The sequence below is a fragment of the Ixodes scapularis genome, unplaced genomic scaffold (genome assembly GCF_016920785.2).
Source record: "Ixodes scapularis isolate PalLabHiFi unplaced genomic scaffold, ASM1692078v2 PGA_scaffold6__148_contigs__length_123643588, whole genome shotgun sequence".
In the NCBI taxonomy this organism is placed as follows: domain Eukaryota; kingdom Metazoa; phylum Arthropoda; class Arachnida; order Ixodida; family Ixodidae; genus Ixodes; species Ixodes scapularis.
The window spans coordinates 88,547,793-88,563,303 of record NW_024609881.1 but is presented as its reverse complement, the minus strand read 5'-3'; the positions used below and the strand labels follow the sequence as shown (position 1 = coordinate 88,563,303).

The window sequence follows — 15,511 nt, the reverse complement described above, 5'->3', positions numbered from 1 at the left end:
CCACAAGAAAGGAAATTGTTATATACAACGCCCGATGAACAGGTAACGAAAGGCCGCACATATTTTTGTGGCACGTGTTTTCTGATAATATTTCCGCTTTGGCGCGAACCTTAAAACAAACTTTTCGCATTTTTTAGGGGTTGACAGTACTACGGGCACATCATACCTACTTACTATTTCTTTTAGATTTTTCGATATTTTGTGTCGATATGGCATAACCAGCACACGGTTTTCTCAACAGGGCGCCTGGTTTTTTCACCTCCATTTACCTTCTTTACCCGCGTTCCAATCACTTCCATTAAGACGTTATTCAGGAACCCTGAAGATTTTAGTCTATCGATTTGACCTTAATGAAAGTAATAGGAACGCTAATAAAGAAGGCAAAAGGGGATGGGAAAACTAGGTGCCCTGTTGACGAAAAGCGAGTGGCGGTTATGCCGTATCTACACAAAATATCGCATAATCTAAGTGGAAAGTAGGTATGGTGTGCCCGTAGCACCCTCAGCCACTAAACACATGCGACAAATTTGTTTAAAGGTTCGCCCAAAGTGGACAAATTGTCAAAAAACACGTGTCACACACAAAAAAAAAACATGTGCGGCCTTTCGTCCCCTTAACGAAAAAATAGTCAGAGTGCAGGCGAGCTGGTGTAAGTTGAACATGATTGTAAACCTGAGACTGGGGCAGAAAAGAGAACACAACAGAAGGTAGTAAAAGAGGAGGCAACGTTGCCTCCTCTTTTACTACCTTCTGTTGTGTTCTCTTTTCTGCCCCAGTCTCAGGTTTACAATCATGTTTCGTGCCCTGTTCGTCGCGGGTTGTATGTAGCATTCCTCTTTCCTGTGTAAGAAGCTATGTCGGACAGACTTGGCGGTGTCTGAATGACCGGCTGTAAGAGCACGATCTGTCTTTAACATATACTGTAGGAGGTCAACTTTCAGTGCGTTGTAAGACCTGTACGTGCACGCCATGTTTAAAGAAAATCTTCAATCATTGGGCGCTTTAAAGAAAAACAAACGCGCGAGGTGCTCTAGACATTTACCATCTCGAGTCTGGCCGATCGCTGCGTTAGTCAGACGTCGGCTGCATTCAGAGAAAAAGAAGTTGCCTTTTTGCGAACATTTGACTGTGACTCAACTGTATACTTCTTGGTGCCCACCCTGTCATGAATGAATCCTGTTTCATCTTTCCTTTCTTCACCTAATATACCAGACTTGTGAGTGCGGGCCTGCCTGTGTTTAATGTTCCTTCCTCGTGTGCCCTTGTCTTCTTGTGTGCAATTTTCCGTTATGTTCAACGTTCACCAACTCGGCCAGCTTACGAGTTTACTACACCCAAACCTCCCTGCAACGAAGCACAGCAAATCACAATTCAGGCATAATACAGGCACCACCGTCTCTGTGTTCCTAGGGGATATCATAATGATGAAGGCAAGTTTAATTTTCGTTTTATTTTTGAGGCCATTGAAAATTTAGAAAACAAAAGCTGATTTTCACAAAAAATGTCTGTATGATACAGGCGAATGATAATTGGGAAGCACTCGAATAACCATGGCGTTTCCCTCTAAATATCCACTTTTTATTAATCAAATTAATATATACCTTGAAATAAGATGGTTGCGTGGTAAAGACTTGCTCGATATTCCGAATTGTTCTATGTCCAAACAACAAAAACATAATTTTTTTTTAAAAATTTTTATATATCAGAGATTGTCCACCTTCGTAAGTTTGAAATTGATCTCACTGAAAATGTTAAGGTATTCACATAATTTTCTAAGCCCTCTCACTGCTTTCGGAGTTCCTTTTAAATGGTCAATATTTACAGCTCTAGGACGAAGAAAGAAAGGTGGTAGTCTTTTAGAGAAAACTAGAAACCAGTGTTTTTCACATAGGCCCCGCTGGTTTTGCTGAGTTCACTGCACGGAGTTTCACACCATCTTGCTTCAACAGTTTTATCTTACTGATGACCTTACCCAAAGCACTTATCTTACATACATGAAAAACATTGCCAACAGGCAGACAAGAAAACCTTCGTCGTCTCTCCGAAGAAGAGGTGGTGTTGCTGATGACTGTTCTTTTTCTCGGAGGGTAAGCACCAATATATAGACCGCTTTGACTGCACGTGTTTTTATTTCCACTCAGCCATGTTCTTCCATGTTGAATAACAGCTCCCCCGACTTTTCCATTTAGTTCCCATGCAGACGATCAAATATTGGCGTCATTTTTGGTGTCAGTGAGACGCAGATGCCGGGCAAGCGACTCTGTCGACGGCAAAGCTCGATAAGTTCGACCAGCGACGTGTTCGGCCCGACTGAACCCACGCTTAAACTACCCTTTTTTTTCCTTTTGATTTTGGAGTCGCTCTAGGGGGGTTTATAATCACCGCGAGAAGCTGAAGACGGCAGGATGGATCTTTTGTTTAGCCACCTGCAGCTCCGAGCTTTCTGCCTTCTATAACGCTGCGGCGTCACGGTACCTCAATAGTGCGCACGCAGACATAGCACGGCGGAATACTTGGAGCTCGTGACAGGGACCTGGCGCTAGAAACACACCCTTCCCTTCTAAGTTTGTCAGTGACTATAGTGTTGCTACTTGGGTTACCGGCGGGTCGACCTCTCGAGACCCAGCTCGTCTGGACTCTTAATAAAGACGGGCACCTATAAATATAGGGATCCATATTACGCTTGTTTGTGTTGCCGAGTGCTCCTCAAGACACAGTCAACCACGACTCCAAAAAATTAAAGTGAGTAGGAAAAAAAATATCACAATCTCCGCGCATAGAAACTCGTAGGGCGTACGTTCAACAACATGACGTACAGCGATATTTCGAGCCGCACGAGACTCCTATGCCACGCAACATACAGTTTGAGTTCTTGCCGGAATATGCCTGTCCGTAACATCCGTCCGATATCTGTCTATGAACGGGCGCAGTGTTTTCCAGATCCTCCGAGTACTTTTTCACGGCGATCGTCGCAAGCCAAAATAATCGCGAAGAGAAGCGAGCATCGAATAGTGACGGATTTAATTATTTAAATAACCTCAGGACCGATAGTGCAATAGAGAGGGGGAGGACACACAAATTACAATTGAAAAAGGTAACACAATAAGAACCCAAGCAGCACATTATGACCGGCTCAAGCTTGAGCCAGACTGGGCAGCCGGGGAAGTTTCACTGGGCCTAGATTGTTTTGCCCCATGGCGCTAGGCAGCCCCATCCTGGTATACTAGTCTGGTGACCACCGGCAGTTCCCCGTATAGCCATGGACTGGCTCACCGCTGGAATTATGGCCTGGGCCAGGCGGGAAGTCCAGTGGTACCCCAAGCTTGGCTCTTTATTGTACATACAGCATGGGCCAGATTAGTGGCAGAGTGGTCAGCCAAGCTTGGCTAGACAATAGAAATTCAATCCGGACCAGCAGGGCAGCTACCGGCCCTATTGCAAAATTTTGCAAACTGGGCCACTTCAAACGAAATTATTGCCACTGGTAAAATTGGTTGAACTGGACAAACTGAAACTGTGCACACTGGTCTTACTATGAAACGAAACTGTGCATACCGGTCTTACTGCGAAAATGTGCATACTGGTAATACTGTACAACTGTATACACTGGTCCACACCATGCACTTAAACAAGTTTAACCGGTCATATTGACCACACAGGTGGTCAACTAATAAACTTCACTTTATTTCAACAACAAAAAAATAATACTGCAGACCGCAAAAATAAACATAAAACATATTTACAACGCAAAAAAATTTTCATGATACTATTCATGTGTCCCAGTCGGTTCGCGAGATTCTCCACGCCTTCTGGAGTGTCGGGGTTCCGGTGGCGGCAAACATAGTAACCCCACGGCATCTGAAATAAGAATAAACATCAGTAATTAGAACCATGGCAGGTTTATTTGCACCCGTCTGTTCTAAAACAGCATAAAACTAATGCCACAAATAAAAAATATGCATTATCAGAAACAGTATTAGAGGGAATATGGAAGCGTGTGTCAATCGTACGTGTGGTGCCAGTCTCGCGGCAATTAAGTATAAACCGCATGTAAGCGATTTGGCGAGCGACGAGATAAGCGACGACGATCCGTTTCGCTGTCGTTCGGTCACTCGCGCGACGCGGCAAACCACATGAAAGCGACGGGAGCAAGCGACCAAGGCGATGAGCGACGATTTCTAGAAATCCAAAAATTGAGAGACGCGACGAGCGGCCGGGGGAAATCTCCGCCGCTCGTCGCTGACTCTCGTCGCTCGCTTAATCGCTTACAAGCGGTTCAGCCTTTACGCAAAGCAACGCCTAGGAATGAAAAGATCCTGCTGTTGCTACCCCCCTTCCTGCCTCCCCAGTCTGTCGTCCGCTGTGCTACTCGCAACCACTGTGGTAGAGGATCTCTGAAGCTGCATGTACACTGGCGGTTGTATTACTAGCATAGCTGTTCCGAATCGGGTTGCAGAAACGTTCAGTTCCACATGCACGTGATTATGAAAATGAATCCAAATGGTCGAGCCTGCTTACCTGGCTCGCTGGCGCGGAGACAGGGGCCACGTTTACATGAATGCGACTTAGTCGCATCGAATCCAGTTATCGCATTCAATGCGGTCATGTAAACGGCATAATGCGCAAAGAAAGCGCATCGCATTCAAGTCGCTAGACAGAGATGGATCGAGATGGCGAGTGCGCATTCATTCAGCCCATCTAGACGGAGGTCGCATCGCATTTTGGAACGGGAGGATTATGGGAAGGTGCTCGCTGCGGGACCGAGTGAACAGCTGAGAACAAGCCGGCGGCCAACCTCGTCGGCGGCGCGGAGAGCGGTCCCGTATGGTGGCCCGTAATTTTTTCCCGAGAACAAACGCGAGCTTTTATTGCCGTCACAAGTAAGCGGAATATAGCCGATCTACTCGGTGAGGGTGACCCCCGTCCTAGCCTTGCGAAGTACCACTTGCGCGTCCGAAGGGGTCCCAAAAGCTTCGGCGCAAGCACGAACGACACCGAGAGCTCCGAGCACTGTACAGCACTGCATGGTAGCGCAGAACGAGCAGCTCCTACCTCGGTGGCGTTCCTGGCTGCGCAAGAGCCTCTCGGACTCGGGGTCCGGTTGGTCCGGCCGCGATCGGCGAGGTCTGGCGCGGCGAAGCGCGTGTCCTCAAAGCGTGGGTACACACGTCGCCTCTGGTCCAGAGTGACCCGGCGGCCCAGCCTGGACCCCTAAACGCTTGGGTTTTGATGTTTCTTCCGTCTCGTAACTTCTTCCACAGCACCGAAGACAGCGGGAACGATGTTTTGTTCACTGAACGCGTTGAAAGGCCTCCACGTGCGATGACCCGGGAAACGTGGTGCGGCTGGTGCCGGCACTGCATAACTTCGAGCTTTGACACGGCGTGGCGCCACCTTCGTGTAGGGCTTGGTGCGCATTCACGTAAACTTTGCCGCGTCGGCTTCGTTAGAAGAACGAGTGGAGCCGATGCACTGAAGTAGCCTTCATGTAAACGAGGCTAGAGACAGCAATTACCCGCGCTGCAATCAGGACGGAGCGAAGTCCGAACACGCCGTTCTGGGATGCAGCCATTTCGCCTGCGAGCGGGTGGAACTCAGGCAGATGACGTCACCAGTGACAGGAACCATCGGCAGAGACAGCACTCAAGGCTCCGGCAAACTATCTTATTCAAACACAGCTTGAAGACAACTTGTAAGCTCCCCAAGCAGAACAAAATCGCAAACAAAGAAGACCCAACCGTCGCGCCAGATCAGTTTTTTTTTTTTTGTTTCCCGGAACTGCCGCCGCCGCCGACTCAAAACTGGCGCTTCGAGCGGGCGCGAGGGCCGCGCTGATTGGCCCGCGCGCTCCCTGTCCTGGCACGTGAGCAGCTCTCCCCTTTTAAGGCATCCGGGCTCCGCGCGGGGACACTGCATCATCTCCGGTCCCGGGGCATTGGCGCATTCCAGGCGCCTGGCTAATCTGGGGGTGCGGGCTTTTTCCCGCGCTTTTCCAACATCACGTGGGAGGCTCCCCGCCTCGGGCACTTGCGCTGGAAGCGGCTTCTCGGTGCAAGCCAGGGTGGATAAAGGCCGTGGTAAAAGCGGTAAAGTTATGAAGTTCAAGTGGGAACTATTTGCAGAGAGCAATATGAACCCCTATGAAGCGACTGCATGACTGAATTCTTGACCCCTCACCAACTATTATTGCAAGCTGCGTACAACTGTACATGCGTCAAAATAAAGCTTTTATTTGTCCTATTAATCTGTGATGCGACATCCGCATAGAAGAAATGCACTGTAAAATCCAGACATTTTCTCTGGTAGCTGTGGCATGCTTCATTACAGAAACACAAGTTTGCCTGCGGAATTGGTAAAAACTTGTTTTGTCAGATTGTTTCTTTTTTTTTTTTCAGTGTGAGCCGTTTGGAGTGTAAAAGCACAATTCGTTCATGGAGAAAAAATGTGATTAATGTGGTTTTCCAGCTTGGGAGTTAGATTTGAAAGAGTGACACCAACTCCATCCCAATGGAAAAGGCCAATTGGATGGATTCCAATGGTTAATTATTTTAAACTCGACATGCTACTAGCTTGACCAGTAGAACGAGCACTTTCTCCAGTTCCGCTGGTATGACTTCTTTAGATACCATGAAACCAGTTTTATTGCCACTGGTAAATATTTGACTGCCAGTTAGAAGAGTTCGACTGCTAGTTGAAACTGTTTGGCTGACAACTTGAACTTTATGACACCAGTGTCGCCAGTTCAAGCTACCAGTTTTGCCTGGCTAACTACCAGTTTGAACTGTACAATTGACAGTTCAGCCAACTCAGCTGCCACCTTGGCCTGTTCATATTACAAGTTCAACCAATATCGATAGTTTGATTTCCAATTTTCCCGGCACGATTCCACTACAACCAGTTCATTTCGGGTTTGGCCTGTTCATATCCAAACCGTTTTCAAATCGTTTTTCTCAATGAGAAAAACGTGTTCATTTTTGTGTCTCTAGCTGAAACAGACTTCTTGCACTGAAACGTCGCTTTCTAGTGCGAGGGCTCGTGCCACAAAGCATCAAAAATATGTTAAGAGAACGCTCATACGAATAAAAAAAGTAAAAAAAAGTAAAACGAACTATAGAGTAACAGTAGCTTTCAGCGGGAATTCTGGGTCCAATAAAATACGAGCTTGAGCCAAGGAACATTGCATAGCGGCAGTTCCCTGCCATTCCTTGGCTCACTCTATCTTTTATCTGGCAACATGCCCGAACAATGGCTGTTGCTCGTATTGAGTGGACCAGGGAATACCCATGAACCACCATGGAACCTCAAAGCTTGGCAGAGGCATATCAACCTTCGCCATCTCTGATCGAGGAAAATCAATAGACAGCCAGGGTGCATCAAATACTGGCAGCGGCCTGTTTACCCTGGCCATCAATGACCAAGGAAATTGATTGGTGAACCAGGAAAGACGTTCGCTGGTAGTTCCGTGGCTTTCTGGAGCAAGGAAAGACTGAAACGCCAGGCTGGCATACAGGCGGATGGGCAGTCGTCGCCAAGCTATCACAAATAAGTGACAATCCCGGCCCTAGCTAAACCAAGCAAGTGTGTACCTGGGAATACATATAAAGTAACCAATTTTGTTATGAAATACCTATAGTCCGGCGTGTTAGCAAAGGTGGTTGTTTAACTCCTCTTAACATTTTTCAATTCATGGTGTCTTTACCAGAGGTGCTAGAAGGCGGTTGCAATGAGATGACGTTACTTATATGAAGGAGTCCATTATTATTATTTTACAATCGACTCTCTACTACCAATTCTTGCAGGTCGGTTTGTTTATTAATCTACCCATCGGTCTTTATTTGGATTTCATCCGAGACGGCGGTCGAGAAGTCGGCTCGTCGGTGACGAAATCACCCACTGTGAATGCCGCTGGGGAAATCCGAACAGAAAATGAACAAGGCGAGCTTATATCTGGCGTCAAAAAAACCTTGCGGATCGTACATCTTGGGGCGTATCGTCAACAAAGCCGCCTGCTTGCTTCAGCGTTCTACTACCAACAAACACTACGCGTACGTCTAAATGAAAATGAAAAATGGCGGAAATTGCCAAACGTGAAGCCGCAGCCGACTAATTTAAGTTGGATTTTGTAGTTATCTAGCACTCTGTCATGAAAGTGACATACGGTGCACGGATCCAGTAGCGAGAAAATTGCCTCTTCGTCGGAAAATCTTCATGTAGCCTTTACTCTATCAGGACGAAATCAAATCTAATTGTCCTTTCGATTGTTCTATATGGACTGGGAAAGTCCTGATAGATAAATCTAGAAAACACAATCTGCCAGTGTCCGTGCCCTCTGTATGCGTCGTTGACAATCACAAATAAAAAAAAAATTTATTTAAAAAAGAAAACTGTTACGGAAAGTTAAAGAGGCGTGTGACACGTTCAAGCAAATGTCGCTCCGCAGCTAATGAAAATTTTGGTATCAGCAAATAAGAACGCCAGAATACAAATCAGGAAGCGAGCGACGTATACGCGAGAGACCACGCTCCGCATCTTTTAAGCAGCCAGTGACTATATACATTTGCTTGCGAAATGAAAACCACTTTAAAGCCAGTGGTTGAGAACGCAGACGAGGAAATGCACTCAATGATTGATCGACTGCGGCTTGAAATTCGGTATTGTACAGAATCATGAGCTGTGTATCGCATGAAGCACGTTGATAAACTGTTTTGTTCCTTGCGTGAAAAGAAACGCCGGATGGGGCCTGTTAGGTTTACGATTCTTGCTTCCTGATTGGTTGTTGATCGTACTGATCGCACAATAGGGCAGAGTGATTGACAGTGGGGTTGTACTAGAATGCACCAGATTTTCAAAACAACCCGCTCTTCTTAATTTATCAGTGACTATGGTCCGGTTGCTTCTAAAACAAAACCGACATTTCAGCCTTGCGTAAATTCATGAATTCAAAACTATGGCATATTCGTACCCCGTTTTCAAAGAGGTGTTCGATGTTTTACCATTTGAACTCGCGCCTTTTATTAAAACATTTCCGAGAAAAAGTAGGATGGTAGTTCTTTTGTTCTTTCTTTCTTACATTGGTTTAAATACACAAATTCGTAATATAGTAGCCGCGCAAAAGTTTTGAAAGCTTAAAATCACATGATCGAAAGCTCAAATCCCCAAAATTTATGAAACTTGAGAACAATCAAAGTTGCAAAGAATTTTGAAAGCCTGTATTTTTTTAATGCTGAAATGTTAAAGGCTTAAGTAAATAGTAATTTCGTTCTAAAGTATTTTGTTCCCGCAGTTTTCAGACCACGTCGGTAACGCTAAGCTTCATGTCCTTGCTACTGGCTATGCATTCGGAAGTTCAAGAGAAAGTGAGGCAGGAAGTGAAGGCTGCCATTGGAACTTCGGTAATGCTGTTCTATTAGTTCTCCGCACAATAAGAACAAAAAAATCATAATGCGCGACTTGAGGTACACATGGTCCCCCCATCGTCTAGAGAGACGAGGCATGCCTTAACTACATCGTTTAAGGCAATACTCCCTTTTAATTCAATTCCGAGCACAACCCACAGTATGTACTAGTGGAGCCAATTAAAAAGCAGCGTCAAAAGGGAACCGTCAAGGCACTCATCGGTTTGTAGCTTTTTATTAGAAAGTTTGCGTGTGCGACTTTTCCGCGGTATATAGCACAAGCACAGTTCGTACCGAAGGGCCCATCGTACCATACTGTACGCCCGAAGACAGTTGCCTAAAAAAATCTAATATAAAACTGAGTACCACCGATGTTAAGCGACCTCCACGCCGTGGCTCAACTGCCGCGGGCTCTAAATTAAATTTGTTTAATGTTAATTTGTTTCGCTCCACGATTCCTTCTGGCGGTGCGCTAGAGCCGCCTCTTTCGTCGCAACGCCTTTAAATCCGCCACAAACTGCTCCGTTTAGATTATGTTAGCGTGATTCTGGTCTTTCATTTAACGCGCATAAATTAGAAATTTCTTGTCTATAGTTATAGTTGTGGCGTTTGTTCCGCTTATTTTTATTGATGCCGTGAAATGCGCCATACCTTCAAAAGTATAAAATACCAGAAAAAAGAAAAAAAAAAAAACAAAACAACATCATAGCGTGTATTCGTTCACCTATCTAAAATGTCTAAGGTTTCGAACGGGCTGCATGTTTTCCATGTAAATTTGAAATTCCTACGTAACTTACTTATAAGAGGCATACAACTCGGGTGCCCAGAAAAGATGTCTAAGGATAATCTACATCAACAAATACTCTATAATGTTACTGAAGTGAACTAATGTATCATGGTGTAATACGCCAAAACAACATGACGAAAACGAAGGGAGAACTGGACATGACGCGGTGTCTTACCAGCGCCTCGTTTGACACCTTGAATATTTTTGTTGTGTTTTCTTTAAACCATTGATTTTATTTCGTTTACATATACTAATCGCTCGCTCCGCTTTAGTGTACAAAATTTGAAAATCACATAAAGCATGCAATTCATACGTCTATAAAATTTCTCCCAAATGGGTAGCAATCAATATCTGTAAGTGTATATGTGTCTGTATTTCAATCATTGTAACATTTGTCTTTTGGGTAACATTAATGCTGATTCAGCCTCTCTTGGCTTCTTATTGAAACGCGTGCCCTATTACTCACTTGTTTGATAGTGGGTACCTAGATGAATTACTTTAGAGGATAACCATATACAAAAAAAAATTAAATAAAAATAATATTTCTTCCTGATGTATTATCTCGCGCTGGTACATTAGCGTTATGTAACCTATTAGAACATTTCTGCAATCTTCTAATACTACTGTTTTTTGTTTTTGTTTTTAAAACAGGGATGCTGGGATTACGATACCACTATACACAAACTGAAATATACAACCCAGGTCATGAACGAGACGTTGAGATTATATCCACCATCACTCACGTGAGTTGGCATTAATAGGCTAATATTCCTTTTTTGATAAATCCTATCAAACAACTTCATGAACTCAACATTGAATTTTAAAGTGATAAGATATACACAGAGTTCAGGCGTCCCATTTGCTATAATGAAAATGTAACAAAAGGGTGCACAATTATTCCAGATCAATTTATCATATTGTTCTAATTTCTGCTCCTTTAGGGTGTGTCGTAAATGTAGCCATGACATATCTTGAAGCATTGTATACATTATGCGTGTAGTTATTCTGACACTGTCGAAAACTAGAATTCTTTGCACGCATATTTATATTTTACGTGTCTACTATGCACGAAGGCCACTCTATACTTTTCATCTACACCATCTAGGGTAGGATTTATGCCCCAAAAATATATATTGTCCTATACACTCAAAGATACTAGTATATTTTAGTAAATAAGAAATAAGACATACTGGTTAACATAATTAAACCTAATCTAACAGATTCATTTTCGATATTAATAACGTCGCGCTCTCACCAAACAGAAAAAAATGGAAAGTGAGAAGAATGATTGGTGTAGGTATTTGGCAATCTTAAAATCGGCTTGTTTCCTAACGTTTATAATTTCAAGTCGCTGTATTTCTAGCATCCCTTTGCTTCCGTTTCAACACCCAGTGGGTGCACACAATTACTACATTCTTCCAGACCATGATTCTTGTTTACAGGTTTCACACAAGAATTGCAAAAGAAAGTTTTGAATACAACGGCACAACGTTCAAGGCCGGGACCTGCATCCTTGCTCCCGTCAGCCAAATACATAGAGACCCGCAGTATTGGCCCGAGCCAAACAAGTTTGACCCTGACAGGTGCACAAGTGTTTCACCGTTACGTTCACCGTCTACTTGTATACATTCTAGTATTAGCTCCCCTGCGTACTGTTTAGCGTTTGCAATATGTACTTATTTCATTACTCCTTCGTATCTTTTTTTATCGAACTCAGCAAATATTTTTTTTGGTTGATCTAGAACCAGGTTAAAATATTTTAAGGGGGCGAGCGCTAATCAAAGTGAAGCGGTTTTTAACCCTCCTAACTCGAATATGACCATATGCACAGGGCGCCACTGTTAGAAGAAACAAGACATTTTGAGTTTCTTCACATTTTACTAGTACTTTTAAGTATTGATCGGCACAGTTTGCCGCATATAAAGAGGTGATATGATTTAATGTCATCAGCACATGATGCTTGATTTATAAGTTGTTGTATAAGCAAGCAGGAAAAAAAAGCTACGATAGTCTATTTGTTCTTTCCTCTGTTTTACTTTCAGCCTTACCGCTGCCGACGCTGCGTCGAGCTAAGCAAGCAGCTATAAATACGCATAGTCATGGCGCTCTACCCCGGTGTGCGTTCGCAATCACCTCAACGAAATTGCACCATTTTTTATAAAACAAAAAAAAAAATGAAAAAAAAAATATTTCGTTGCAGGTTTTAGGTTGAAAATACTGCAGCTTTTCATAACAAACGACCACAAAAATGCAGAAAGCAAGCTGACAGCGGATTTAAAAAGAGAAAATATAGGCATAGATTTTTAAAAACTGGCTCTACACATCCTTTCATTATAAAGTTCTAGTTTTCTGGAATCCAGATATGGTGACAGGAAGTGGAACTGAGTTGAACGCCTTCGAGTGTTCACAAGTTCACATTTTAGGTGGTGCCGGCAAGTTGAAAATTATTTATTCCAACAAAATAAGTCAACCTCAGGAGGGAAGGATTCTGACATACCAATCCGGACATTTGAAAGCCAATAAACTACTTGCCAAAATGTTACTTAAAAAATATTACTGCACGTTTTATTGTAGTTTTCTTTCTACCCTTAAAATGTTGTTTATATATAGTTTATCTTCTGTATCGAACCTCACATTTGAAAGTTTTGCTAAAGTGAAAACATGTATTATCAACGGCTCATGATGCCTGGTGACCAAATTTTAGACATGAACAAACAAAAGAAAAAAGAAACCAGTTCGTTTTATAGTCGCAGACACCGTAAATCAAACGCAAGGCGTGGGTCATGTTCACACCTCTTGCTTCGTGATTCTTTTTGCTACTCTTATCGGCCGATGCGAGCGATCGTAAAATACTCGAGTTTAGTAAGACCCTTTCATCACTTAATCTGAGGGAGACTGTGTCGCGTCCTGAACGTAATCACAATTTGCAGGTTTAGTCCAGAAAACAAAGGAAGTTACCGCAAGAACGCGTTCCAACCCTTTGGTGTTGGACCACGATGTTGTGTCGGCTACAAGTTGGCTCTCGTGCAAGCATTGTACATCACGGCGAGGATGGTTGCCGACTTTAAGATTGAACTTGGAGAAGCACAAAAGGTATTTTTTTGTGTTACACTCTACAATCAGCCCTAATCTCTTGGACGCGTACTCGGAAACGCTCGAAAAGTTAGTCAACGGGCCAATTTCGGCATCCTGACTGGCAAGATTTTTTAGATGTGCTTACCCGATATGCGTGAGAAAATCAGGGAGCCGGCGAACCTTACATAAAATAAAACAGTCGCCATTTATAAATCTATCTGATATCCCGCTTGACAGCTATCACAACCAAGTAGGTTGAAGTGCTATAGGCGATTCGCAAAAGGGCAGTAAGAAATGCCCAAATTAGGAGACAAGCCTGCTCCTAGCCTTAATGATCTCTGTTGAACGCAGTAGACAACCCCACTGCAATTCATGTCTCATCATCTTAAATCATGTACAAAATATTAAGATGCGTATAAAGTACTTCATGAGCTTCAAGCATTTGGTCGGCTCCGAAGACTTTACGTAAGACATGCCGTTATTTTCGTTTCAGGGTGTCATTGAGATGCGTTCTTCGGGTATGATGGCTGCTCCCGGCAATGGGCCCTGGATAAAATTCACGCGGCTCTGAATCATTATTAACTTACCACGCGTGTGCTCGAACGCAGCGTTGGAGCCTGGACGATGCTTTACAGAATTCTTGCACCTTCTACACTGTTTTTAACTTAAAGCTGGTTCAAGCACTACGGTTTGAATGTGAAATCGTGCGTTATGACCGCTTCTTACCGCTTACTACGAGATAACACACCGGCGCCGTTTATTGGTTAACGTTGTCCTGCTTTAGGTCTAAGTATACTTCCGTATTGTTTTTTTACTATCATTCTGTCAATACGATCTGGGAAATGTTCTGGCAGTGTTATCAGCGATCATTTTTCATTGCTAATGCGCAGATCTGAAATCGTATGTATGACAAAACCGCCAGATTAGTTGATGATAGGAATCATTCAAGGCTATTTACACACTTGTGCGACATTTTTTTGTACCCACATACCAAATTTATGAATATCTACGAACTCTCCACCCCTTAACTTCAGTAAAAATAAAATGAGAACATGGTGTACTCAAGTAAATGAAGACTAACAAGTCGTTCTCACTATTTTTTTTATTTATTACGTCTCTTCAGTCTATAAACAAATGCACTTGGAATTGAAATTTTAATGCGTTCTTTAAACTTCCTTAGTAAGGTATCACATAGCTACTTACGAATTATCATGTGATTATATCGATTAAACGTGGTAGTATATTGATTGCCATTGCGTTGTCTCTTGCGATAGCACGTTCTCACATGTGTAATTTGTTGGGAATCGTGACTGCTCTTTTGAAATTTTCGAATATTTTGGTATATGGATCCCTTTTACGATTCTCCTACTATTTCGTTTATGCTATACTTTGCAACGTGCTGTTTGCGTTGTAATGCAGACAGCTTTGTTTATTTTAGACCTAATGTGGGATAAATGTTTGAAGGAAATGATCGTAGGAGTACAAAGTAAGTGTCCGTTGTAACTATTGTTCAAGATTGAATGGCGAGCAAAGACTAAATCCATATGTATTGTTTTCTTGTCTTTGTTTACCTTTTCTTTTATACAAGTGCGTATCTGAATGGATGCCCTTTTTCACGCACAAGCACCCAAGTGCATTTGTGAGGCAGATTTCTGAACCTTGATGCAGATTTGTTTGCGGAATACTTTGAGTCAGTCTCCAATAATAATAATAACTGCTCCTCAAATATTTCGCCTCACTGCAGGGATGAATTTGGGGATCCATTAGATTCTGTTGTTGTCGATGAGGAGTGTGTTAGGTTATGTATTAAGAAATGAGACCCACATTTTCTGCAGGTCATGACGGGATACCCGCTGCATATGTTGAGGGTTATCATGAATTATTTACGCCTATACTGTGCACAATTTTTAATTACTCATTGACGTCACGAATATTTCCTGACGACTGGAAAGTGGCAGAGATTGTTCCGGCCCTGTACTCTGGAAATAATGATGACGTGCTTAATTACAGACCGATTTCTCTTCTCTTCTTTTTCTTAACTCCTTGAAATGTCCATCCATCAATTCCTCTCCTTCCAGGTTTGTAGTATAATCATTCATAATCAGCATGGCTTCTTGTATGGCAGATCGATAACTACCAATCTCCTATATTTTAAGACTGCTGCATCTGAAGCAGTTTGCAGTAGACACACGATTGAGGTTTTTTTTATTTTGTCCTGAGTAAGGCTTTCGACGTAGTCAGCCACAACATCCGC

General features: G+C 43.2%; 1 protein-coding gene across 1 annotated transcript in view; it reads left to right on the top strand.

Moving 5' to 3' along the window:
- Positions 1-14,415, top strand: part of LOC121046361 (cytochrome P450 3A24-like) — a 34,569-nt gene extending 20,154 nt beyond the window's left edge. Inside the window, exons 7-12 of the mRNA XM_042294582.1 lie at positions 2,015-2,087; positions 9,284-9,392; positions 10,834-10,925; positions 11,625-11,765; positions 13,113-13,275; positions 13,751-14,415. Coding sequence (XP_042150516.1) covers positions 2,015-2,087; positions 9,284-9,392; positions 10,834-10,925; positions 11,625-11,765; positions 13,113-13,275; positions 13,751-13,828 — 656 coding nt within the window. The 3' untranslated portion in view covers positions 13,829-14,415. The remainder of the gene's footprint in view (positions 1-2,014; positions 2,088-9,283; positions 9,393-10,833; positions 10,926-11,624; positions 11,766-13,112; positions 13,276-13,750) is intronic.
- The last annotated feature ends 1,096 nt before the right edge of the window (positions 14,416-15,511 follow it).